Source organism: Octodon degus, unplaced genomic scaffold, assembly GCF_000260255.1.
Source record: "Octodon degus isolate 3935 unplaced genomic scaffold, OctDeg1.0 scaffold00145, whole genome shotgun sequence".
NCBI classification, from domain to species: domain Eukaryota; kingdom Metazoa; phylum Chordata; class Mammalia; order Rodentia; family Octodontidae; genus Octodon; species Octodon degus.
The window spans coordinates 3,430,336-3,441,695 of record NW_004524721.1 but is presented as its reverse complement, the minus strand read 5'-3'; the positions used below and the strand labels follow the sequence as shown (position 1 = coordinate 3,441,695).

At 41.1% G+C, this 11,360-nt stretch overlaps 2 protein-coding genes across 2 annotated transcripts in view; one reads left to right on the top strand and one right to left on the bottom strand.

The window, feature by feature from the left end:
• Positions 1-3,669, bottom strand: part of Mastl (microtubule associated serine/threonine kinase like) — a 34,832-nt gene extending 31,163 nt beyond the window's left edge. Inside the window, exon 1 of the mRNA XM_004641877.3 lies at positions 3,448-3,669. Coding sequence (XP_004641934.1) covers positions 3,448-3,630 — 183 coding nt within the window. The 5' untranslated portion in view covers positions 3,631-3,669. The remainder of the gene's footprint in view (positions 1-3,447) is intronic.
• A 130-nt stretch (positions 3,670-3,799) lies between these two features.
• Yme1l1 (YME1 like 1 ATPase) overlaps positions 3,800-11,360 on the top strand; it is a 52,553-nt gene continuing 44,992 nt past the window's right edge. The window contains exons 1-2 of the mRNA XM_004641875.3: positions 3,800-4,719; positions 9,338-9,469. Coding sequence (XP_004641932.1) covers positions 4,687-4,719; positions 9,338-9,469 — 165 coding nt within the window. The 5' untranslated portion in view covers positions 3,800-4,686. The remainder of the gene's footprint in view (positions 4,720-9,337; positions 9,470-11,360) is intronic.

Sequence of the window (11,360 nt, the reverse complement as noted above, 5' to 3'; positions counted from 1 at the left end):
ACTTTTATTCTCAATGAACTAAGAGAAAGTAGCTGTATCTCTATCCTCTCTTGTGTATACATATATACATATATATACATATATACATATATATATAATTTTTTCACAACAAATTGGTTATTTGCAATTTTATGAAGTTAGTGACCCATGACACTAGGTTGCCTAGCAACTGATAGCTAGCCTTAACCAGACAGGGTGTTCATCTCAGGAGTGAGGTAGCTTATTTGCTTTAGGCACTGGGCCAAGTCCCACCTACACATATTGATTTCCTAGCTTAGTGGCTCCCAACATACTCCCCATTTCTGTTTGTTTTGTCAGAGATGGGTTTTCTACTACAGTTAGAGAAACAGTACTTGGAGAAGTCTTTGAAGGACCTTTTTATATTAGAAGCCAGTCTAAAAATTAGCTTGTAGTGGTGATCTAAAGATCACCTTATAGATCATTTGTCAGTGTCAGCCATCTGGATGAATCAGGGCCATTGCTTGACCAATTTGCTCTCTGTGAAAGCCTGAGAGAAATTTTTCTCTCTAGGTGACTCTCCTTAGGCACATTATATATCGTTGATCGCTTTATTCTGTGGCCCCATAATCTCCTTGATCAGAAAATTTGGGACAGCACTGAGTTACAAGATGTCACAGCAGAGGTTCTCTTATGTCCTGAGTCCTCACTGACCTTGAAGGGCTAGGGCCAAAATACTGGCTAGCCTTGTAGCTCTCTATTTCTCTAATTTTTGGTCTGTAAACTTTAGTTGTTCAACACCCAGAAGAGAAGCTTAATGATATTATTACCCTGTAACAGAGGCAGTTGAGCTTAACATCACTATCTGTCTGAATATCAAATGCCTTAGACATAACATGAAACTATTTTCCAACAACCATGGATATTCTAAAATTTAAATCCCTATAGAATGTGATAAAAATTATCATTAAATTCTTAATGTAGATTATAAAACAAAGCTCTAATGTATATTAAAGTTGGAATTGAACTAAAACTGAATAGTCAATTCTCAATACTATCACAAGAAAAAAGGTGTATTTACTATATCTAATAAATTATTAATGTTTGTATATGATAAATTCTGGCCATACTTCCTTTTTTTAAGAATACTAAGGTAAACTGACAATGAAAGACATGGATTCACTGATCATTCCACTAGACTGGAAGCTCTGTGCGAGAATTTTCGCTTTGTTTGCCACTATATCCCAGATCTAAAATATTTAGCGAACAAATTAATTGGTGCTTTCATGTCAGAAGTTGATAATGATTACTAAATACTGTAGAAGGAAAAGCAAAAATCTTAGGAAGTATAAAGCAGGTGGCCATTTTAATGCCATGGGTCATAGAAGGTTTGAAGGGGAGCTAAGACAAATTGTAATACATAAAGAAGACAGAAGAATGGAAATCTGAAAGAGGAGCCAGCAGAAACAATCTCAGAGCCAAAAGAAAAAAAAAAAAAAAAATACACAGCACTGAAGGACAGTTTTGCCTGAACACAAAGTATGAGGGAGATACAGTAGAAATTTAGAGCCAGAACTTGATACATGATTACTTTTCTAAGGAGTCTGGACTTCAGCTTGAACGCCACAGCCCAACGAATGGGTAAAATATAAAGATAATGATTCCAGTAGGGTTATTCCAATACAGTAGGTATTGAAATGAAAGTCTGATGAATCTCAAAACTACTGTGTCAGGTGAAAATAATAACACCTGCATATTGTATTATTTCATTATTTGAACTTTTTAGAAAAGGCAAATCTTTAGAAAGTAGGTTAGTGGTTACCTGAGGGTAAAGTGTTAAATATAGAAGTGCTGCAAATGAGCAGAAGAGGTCATTTTCTGATAATGGAAATATTCTAAAATTGGATTATGGTGATAGCTACACAACTACTTAATTTGCTAAAAGCCACTTAAAAAAAAAAAAAAAAAAAGGCCAGGGAGATGGCTCAGTGGAATAAGTGCTTCTCTGGCAAGTGCAAGGGCCTGAGTTCAATCCTCGGTTCTGAAAAAGAAAAAAAAAAAAAAAAAAAAAAAAAGTCACTTAAATGTACATTGACACACTGACACATCACGGAGAAAAATGAATAGAAAGGGAGGGGTGAAAAAAATGACTATAATAGGTAAAATTAGGAATAGAGAGATAAGACACAGATGAAGCAAAAGATAGAATTACTTAAGTTTCTAGCTTTAAGGACAGGGAAGACGTTGGTGCTATTAAATGTAGTGAGGTAATACAGTAAGTTCAGAGTTTGGAAGTTAGGTGTAGAGGACTGTTTAAACTGAGGCAAGTATAATCTGTAGGTGTATGGTAGTCACTTGGAAATGTCTAACAGGAAGTTGAAATTGCATGGCCTGTTGGTTTCTCCTTTCCTTTGTGCCTTCACTTAGTGGTGAAATATAAATAATCAAATCTTGAAAGTCACTGAGAACAAAGAGTAGATAGACAGCTTCAAATACACTGTTGCAAAGACTGACAAAGACATATTTTAGGCTGGGGAGATACAGTTTGGCGTCTAAGCGCACCAGCCAGGCAATCAAAAGACCCGGGCTCTTTTCCCCGTCCCGCATGCCAAACCGGCTGCGGAACACCCAGGGGCACCGCGCGAGCCACTGAAACTGGGCGTGGTGGCGCACACCCGTAATCCCAGCGCTGGATCAATACAGTCTGAGCTGTGTATCGACTGTATATCAAATAAATAAATAAATAAATAAATAATGATTAAAAAGACCTATTTTAGCCTGCTCTTTAAATAAAAGCACATCCTAAATGCCATAATAGAAAGTGTGGAGAGAAAGGAGGCTTGTTCAATGAGATCTTTGGTTGTACAGCAGTTTAAGCATATTGATCTATTACAAATGGATAGAATTCAAGTATAATCTGTAAGCGATTGTTAGAAACTTAATGAAAATCCCAAATTTACACCTGGTAAACGACAAATTAGTAAAAAGCTACCAGAAGATACACGAAATGAATAGGTAATACTAACACTTAAATATTTTAGAACAGTTATCAGAAAATAATGCAGCTTCTTCCCGGTTAAGTCAAACTTGAAATCAGTGCTCACAAACTAATCATTTTTCTGTGATAGAAAAAGTTCAGCAATCTGCATTTCGAAGTAAATGAAAAAGCAAATCAACCACCAACTTCTTACCATTTTTGTATTTAGAAATTTGATTTTAGTATGGATTAGACATGAATCAGGGCTGTCGCTTGAAAGTTCCTTCGCCCCCAGCTTCCAAATCCTTTGTTAACACTGGACAGGCGGACGAGGTCAGGTTTTGCTATTTTCCCTGGCCAGTGGGTGATTAAGATATGGGGAGAAAGGTAGGGCCAAGGCCAGCCCGAAGAAGCGGTTGGCTCTGCAGGCCTTAGCTCCCCAAGTCAGAGGGGCAGTACCGAGGACGCAAGGACCTGACTCTTCCTTTCTTTCCTCTTTCCAGACTTCCTACCTTTACTGCATACAATTTGTCGCCTTTCTGCCCCAGATACACTTTCCCGAAGGCACCACGGCTAATGGGCTTCACTATGGTGAATTCCTCAATGGAGGGCGGTCTTGGAACCGGGATTGTGTTCATCCATTCCCCAGTCGCCGGGCCTCCTCCATTTCCCTCGCACCCGGCGGTGGGCTCCATGGCTGGACAGCGCAGGTAGGAGACCGCGGGAGCCCAGCGGCCAGGCCTCTCCCTCAGCCGCGATTCCCGACTCCCGCCAACCGAGTTCAAAGTGAGGCCACGCCCATCCGCGCGCTTTACGTGACGTCGCCGCGCCGCCACACGCTGCTCCGCCCCCTTCGCTCTAAAGCCGGGCGAGCTAATTTCGCGGAAGTCGAGGAGCTGAGTTTCAGAGGCGGTGGGGACTTTTCAAAGGCGGTAACTGTGGCCCATGACATCATTTATTATGAGGGAGGAGGCGCAAACAGTTCTTGGCGGAGACCAGACAGCTGGAACTGAAATCTGAATCACAGGATGTGACCGGATTGCTTCACTCGTCCCAGTCTGGACCTAACATTTCCTTCCTTTGCGACCGCCCACCCCGCGAGACCCAGAAATCGCTTCGGATGGTTCCCAAACGCTGTGGCCGGCCCTGAGATTTGGACTCCAAAGGATCGCCGAAGGTGGAGAGACTAGACGAGCAGGAAGCGTGACTGTCTGTAAGCCGGCTTCCTACAGGATAGAATTCGCCTCACGGAAACCAACCAAGGCCAACAGGGAGAACTTGCGATTTATTTTGAGGAAAATAAAGCGCACTAAATTGTAGCAAATAAAACGTTGCCAGCCCGAGGCTCGGTTGGAACAAGGAAATACGCTGGAGACTTTGATGAGGAAGCCGGGGAACGTCTGAGGAACAGTGGGGTCGACGTCTTCCCCTCTAAAGTAAAACACACAGACCCCAGGCGCTCGGGGTGCTGTTTCTTGTGCCCGCCAACTGCTGCCCGCGCCCGGGGGCGGGCGTCCGGGCGGGGCGGCGAGCCGGCCCCGGTGCCCCGGAACTACTGCTGCTGCCGGTGGCTTCCGGGGCGGGGGACGGCCGTGGAGGCAGCCGTGGGAGGGAGGCCATTTTCCATCCCGGGTAGGGAGAGGGGCTGCGGCGGAGAGGAAGGCGCGTGACACAGGGCGCAGCGCCTGCCTGCCGGGCTGAGGACGGAAGGATAGTTTCGGCAGGCGGGAGCGCCGCCGAGTCCGGAGGAGATGTTTTCCCTGTCGAGCACGGTTCAGCCTCAGGTGAGCCCCGCTTTGAGCCTATTTTTCCGCGGTCCTGCCCGTGGCCGTTTTCCAGTTGCCTTCTTGGAATCGGTTTTTCGGAAGTGGACTAAAAGGGAAGCGTAATCCAGCGCGATCTTCGTGGCTGAAAGTGGGTCACGGGCCAACCCTGAGAGTAGGGCCTGAAACTTGAAGGTCTGGCAACAAAGCGTTGGGGGGCGGAGGCGTGATTTAAGCGCGAAGGAGATCGTGGCACAGCGTATCGAGTGCGTGTAATTTCCGCGGGAGAACCCGTCAGGCATTGTCCACACCAGACATTCCGAGGTGGGGGTTGGGGACGTGTCTATGCAGTAAACAGAAAGGGAGCAGATAAAGTGCTTTCTTTCCGACTCGGGACTCCAGTCTTTTTTTTTTTTTTTCTCCTTTTAACTGGAATTTAAACCAAACATTCTATAAATTGTATCTACTGTAATTTTTTCCCCTCTTCGGTTGAAATAACAAAAACTTTTTGCACTTAAAATTTAGATTCAGCCTCATCTCCATCTGTTGGTAAAGCATAATATAGGACAGAGAAAAATAATTCTGTGGGATTTCTTTTACTCTTTTACTCTTTTCCAGGAATAATCATTTGTGACGATGTTTGAAGACCTTAAGTTTAAATGTTTAAATTAACACCTTTGGTTTAAGAGTGTGATGGTGTTCCTTTGTTTATAACCCCTCCCTCTTTGGTGCTGGTAGAGTAGGGCTGGATAATAGAAAGCGCAGTAGTTGTTGTGTAGTGGATAAACAAAGCAAACGTAGAATCTTTTATCAGTGTAATGAAGTAAAAACGAGTAAGAGCCAAGTGAACAGTGGATAGTTACTTCAGGCCTAGAGCAAAGTGTCAGCAGATCCTGAGAGAGCAGAGTTATAGATTGGAGGAGCAACAACAAAAGATTAGTGTCACTGCAGCATTAGTGATTAAAGGTAACATTGTCAGGTGTGAGATTTGCAAGAAGCCTTAAGGGAGTTTGCATTTCATTTTTACCTCGCTGGCTATGGCTACCATTGAAAGTTTTGAAACGTAAGATTTTCATTTTTAATAGATCACCCTGACTTCTTGCTATGTGGAGAATTTGGGAGGACAAGATGCTATGTGGAGAATTTGGGAGGACAAGAAAGAGTGAAAGAGTTAACTAAGTAATCCAAGAAAGGGACTAATGTGGTGGAAGTGATTATGGGAAGAAAGAAAATTTCTTGAGAGATGTTTTGGGTTTGGTCAGCTGGATAGAGGAAGGTGCTGTGTACTGAGATGACAGTATCTGGAGGAGTTCTAGCAATTGTTTGAGAAAGAAGTGTGACATGGCCTGTTCACATCAAGAATGTCTGATTATCTCCATTAGCTACATGGCAAATTAGTGCTCTGTGATACTGGTAGAGATGGCGAAGTGAGATTGTATACTGTTGGCGGTCTTAACTGAGCTCATTACCCAAAGATAGATATTTTAGAATAAATTTTACACTTTTTCTCCTCTGTACTAACATAGGTAAGTATAATTTTAAAATGATGGTCTGATAGTCTGCTTTGTTTATGTGTAAAATACGGGATTTGAAGAAGGTCTATGTGATGAGAAGACTTTTTTTTGAGAAGACTCAGCTGTAGAATTTTTAGTTGCTTTCCTTGGGTTAGGCTTCTTGATCTATGCTAGCTATGTGACCGTGGACATGCCACCAAATTTACTTGCCTTACTGCTGTCTTCCTCTGTTACATGAGAAGTATCTTAGACTGCGTCAATAATACCTTAGCGTAAGTAATTTATAAATGTAAAGAAGTTTATTGCTTCACAGTTTTGGAAGCTAGGAAGTCTGTTACAAAGATGCCAACATCTGACAACATGGTAGAGAAGTACAAGAGCAAGGAAGGCAAACCCTTTCGTATACTTTTCTTAAAGGTCTTCTTAAAGGTTTCAATAGGCCATGTGATGGTTCATCCCTGTAATCCCTGCATTTGGAAGGCTGAGGCAGGAGGATTGCTGTAAGTTGAAGGCCAACCTGGGCTGCATAGCAAAACCCTGTCTCAAACCTAAAAATCCCACTCTTTAAGGTCTTAATAGAGGGGACCAATACTCAAATCACAGGAAAGGTATATTAATAGTGACTAGTTTTTATGGTTATTACGAGATTAAATGAGGTAAGTAAAATATATGACATGGTAACAGATTTAGTGTATTCGGTTACTCAAATATTTGTGTAGCATTCAAATATTGTATATTGATTGGCAAGTATTGTACTGTTATGTTGGAGTACAATATTGAAATTATGAAATACAGAAAAATCCTTTTGCTGCGTGGAATTTACATTCTAGTGTCAGAGGTGGTTAAATAAAACATTCCTGTAATCTTTGTGATCTTCCTGGCTCAGACCTTCTAAAATTGTTGTAATTACTTGAATTATGCACTCATAATTCATGATCCCTTGTTGATCACATCAGTGTTTAAGCAAATGAGATGAACTTTAAATAGCTTCAGGATAGGACTAGGGACCAAAAAGACGAAGTGATTGGAGAGTGTACTTCTATTCACATACTGCTAGAGAAAGAATGGAAAGGTTGTAGTCTCAGCTATATTAGAAACTGCTTTTTTTTTTTTTTTTTGGTTTTGTTTCTTTTGAGACAGGGTCTTGCTGTATAGCTCAGGCTACCCTTGAACTCACTATGTACTCTAGGCTGGTTTCGGACTCAGTATGATCCTCCTGCCTCAGCCACCTAGTGCTTGAATTACAGGTGTGCACCACCACACCCAGCTTCCATTAGAAACTCCTATACAAGGAGATGGAGTTTCTAGATGGTGAATTGGTAGAGGCAGGAACCTTATACCAGAAATCTTTCTATATTTTACAGGATATACCTCTTCATTAGACTATTCATTTTTATCCTTTATTGTAGGCTGGTAAACATAGAGTGTGTTCCTGAGTTCTGTGAGCCATTCTAGCAAATAATCAAACTGGAGAGGGTTGTGGGAACACACAGTTTATGAATGGTTGGTCAGAAGCATGGTTGACATGAGACTTGTCACTGACATTGGAACTGGGGACAGTGTTTTAGAACTAAGCCCTTAACCTGTGGGATCTGTAATAATTCCAGGTTGTTAATGTCCCATAACTAATAATGTCAGACAAGTAGATAATAAGTCTACAGGTAATTAAGAAAATAGGGAAAGTGTTACTGAAAAGTGTCAAGAAGATACATAGAGCAGAGAGCCTTGTAGGAAATATACTTAAGGAAAAGATTGTTGGAATATTAGGGTAGGTAGGGGAAGAACTAATGAAAACTGGAATGTAAACTGAAGGGAAGGTGAGAGCAAGTTATGTTCTAATTGGCAGTGCAAAGGCCTTCAGTGAGTCTGCCTAATGTTCCAGGAAGAGCAAGGAGGCCAGTATGGCTGGCACACAGAAGATGAGGGGAGCAGAGTGGGAGCAGGTAATAACCAAAGCATGGAGGGTTTCTGGGTCTCAGTTGTTAGGACTTCAGCTTTTCCTAAGAGCAGAAGAGAACTACTGTGGATTTTTGAGCTGGGGAGTGATTTGAAAAGATCAGTTTAAATATGATATCTTTAATCCTATACTAGGAATATACACAGCCACATAAGCGCAGAAGCAGGGACTAGGGGCTGTTGCAGAATTCACATGTAGATGGTGATTTAGAACAAGATGGTGATGATAGGGAAAAAAATGTGTCAAATTTAATATATACACATATATATTTTAATGTCAGTAAAGTATTTCACTCACTCTTTGATAGTTTTGTATATTCTGCAGTTTTTTTTCTTTTTTTTTTTACATTTATTTAGTGTGTGTGTGTGTGTGTGTGTGTGTGTGTGTGTGGCCAGCTCAGCCCACCTGGGGGCGGGGCTGGCTGGCATGTGGGGGGGGGGTCGAACCACGGTCCCTATGCTTTGCCAAGTTTGTTCCAAGTAGGTGCTTTAGACCACTGAGCCATCTCTCCAGCCCCATATTCTGCAATTCTAATGGTATATTTTCCCAGTTCTTTAAAAGTATTAGCCAGCATCGCTGGGTGTGGTGGCACATGCCTGTAATCCCAGCCCTCAGAAGGCTTGAAGCAGGAGGAGGATTGTTGTGTTTGAAGCTAGCCTGGGCTACAAAGTGACCTCAAGGCCATCCTGGACTACTTAGTGAGACTATGTCAAAAAGACAAAAAACAAAATGAAACAAAACCCTAATAAAATTGCCTGTAGGAGCCAGATCTGGTACTATACACCTGTAATCCCAGCACCTGGAGACAGAGACAAGACTCTCTCCAGTTTGAGACCAGCCTGAGTTACATAAAGAGTTCTAGGATTATTTTAAATAATAATACTTTTGATTTATAGATCAAGAGTAACCTGAAAGCAGTAAATGAATGCTTGCTGTTTTTAACACTGTGTGTACGCACATTGTGTGTGTGTGTGTGTGTGTGTGTGTGTGTATCGAACATGAGGGCCTCAAGCATGCTAGGCAAGTGCTCTCCCACTGTGCTATGCCCCTGGCTTAAAATATAACTGTACTATTCAGTATAGTTTTAACTTTAACGTATCCTAAGTCCTGACAACAAAAAGGAGCTTTAAAAAGTGCACTACTAAATTGGAACTTTTCTCTTTTTTAGGTTACAGTTCCTCTCAGTCATCTTATCAGTGCCTTCCATTCACCAAAACCTGTGTCGGTTTCGGTCAGTACATCAGTTTCTCAAAGCAAGCATCGGGATGTAGTTCCAGAGCATGAGGTTTCCAGCAGTGAGGTAATAGATAATTGTTTTTTTGTCCTAGTTGTGCAAGGAAGTCTTTCTGATATAGTAAATTTTAATAATGTTTGATGAAATACTAGCCAGCTCTATCTGTTGCTTATGAGTAACTCACTGTAGTTACTTTCCAACTCTAAAGGAAGACGGTATAGTAAGACATTGTTTTCTGATTTTCAGAAGCTTTGAGTAGAGTTAAACAATGTAGGTTTTTGAACATAAAATGTATGAGCTAGAAAACTTTATTTTCAGGATTCATATAGTTAGAAATCCAGTGATTCTGGGATATAGACAATTACGAACCTAAGAACTTTAATATTTCTAAATAAGGTAGTTATGTATAAGCTCAGAATATGTCTTTTTTTGGGGGGGAAATGGGAATTGAACTCAGGACCTTGCACTTGCCAGGCAGGTGCTGTGCTGCTGAGCTACATTCCTGGCCTCAGGTATGTTTTTAAGAAAAGATGTTATGATAGATTTCCAAAAAGAAAGCCTCTCCATTTGATGCTTTTAGTCCTGACGTCAGAAGTACTGGCAAAAGACAGTGGAGAAACAGTAGACAGGGACTTTATAGGGCCAGTCTTAGAAAAAAAAAATTGTGATTAGATGAAAAGTTAGTTGCCTTACATTGTCCTTTTTGTCTATTTACCTGTTTACCATTGTTTTTCTATAGGCAGTCCATTGTCTCTGCTGAAACAGTTACTCAAATTACAGTCCAGGTGGGGTATGGTAGTGCACTCCTGTAATCTTGGCACTGGGAGTCTGAGGCAGGAGGATCACTATGACTTTGAGACCAGCCTGGATTGCATAGTGAGACCTTGTCTCAAAAAACAAGATGAAACCCTCAAAACACAACTACTAATAAAATAGATAGTTAAACAACATAAGGGCTGGGGAGATAGCTCAGTAGAATAAGCACCTGCCTGGCAAGCGCAAGGTCCTGAGTTCAATCCCTGGTACCACAAAAAAAAAAAAAAAAAAAAAAAGAAAGAAAGAAAGAAAGAAAGAAAGAAAAAAAATCATGGGCTGGTCAGATAGCTCAGCAGACTAAATTGCCTACTTAGGCACTCAGGGACCAGGATTAGATTCCCTGTGTGTGGTGCTGGCACTGCTGCTAGGGCACACTCAGACTGAAACTGGTGTCATGGTGTGTACCTGTAGTCTTAGCACTTAGGAGGCTGAAAACAGGAGATCACTAGGAGTTTGATCTGTGTAGTGAAACCCTGTAGACCCTGTACTAAATACATAAAAACAAATAAATAAAGGTAGTCTAATTTTAAAAAAAGAAAACAGTGTAGTAGTATGAAAATCATATGAACATGATGTTTCTTTCAAAATAACTACCTAGGGATAACAAACTGAAATGAAATTGCAGATCAGGAAGGATTATTATGTATATCAAAATTTCTATACAAATTATGATATACATAATTTTGATATGTATATCAAAATTGCAACAGAATTATGCCTTTGTCAACTAAGCTTGCCTTAAACTAGCAATTATTGCCTGCCTCAGTTTCCCAAATAGCTGGGGTTAGAGACGTATGATATTGCACCCAGCTCAGATTTAGTATTTTTAATATTTTGTGGTATTCATTGTTTGTTTATTTGCTACCTGGACTTGCTAGTCAGTTCAGACTCGTGATCCTTTTGTCTCAGCCTTCCCAGTGTTGGGATTACAGGCGTGAGCCACTATGCCTGGTATTGTGCCATGCCTGGCACGATATGCAGTACTGGGAATTGAACTTGGGTCCTTGTGCTTGCTAGGCAGGCACTTAGACTGGCAAGCTATCTCCTCAGCCCCTCATTCATGTTTTGTGATGTCTTGTATTGATATCATTTCCTTTTTGTTATTTTTGCCCAAAAACACTATTCTTTTTTTTTTTTTTTT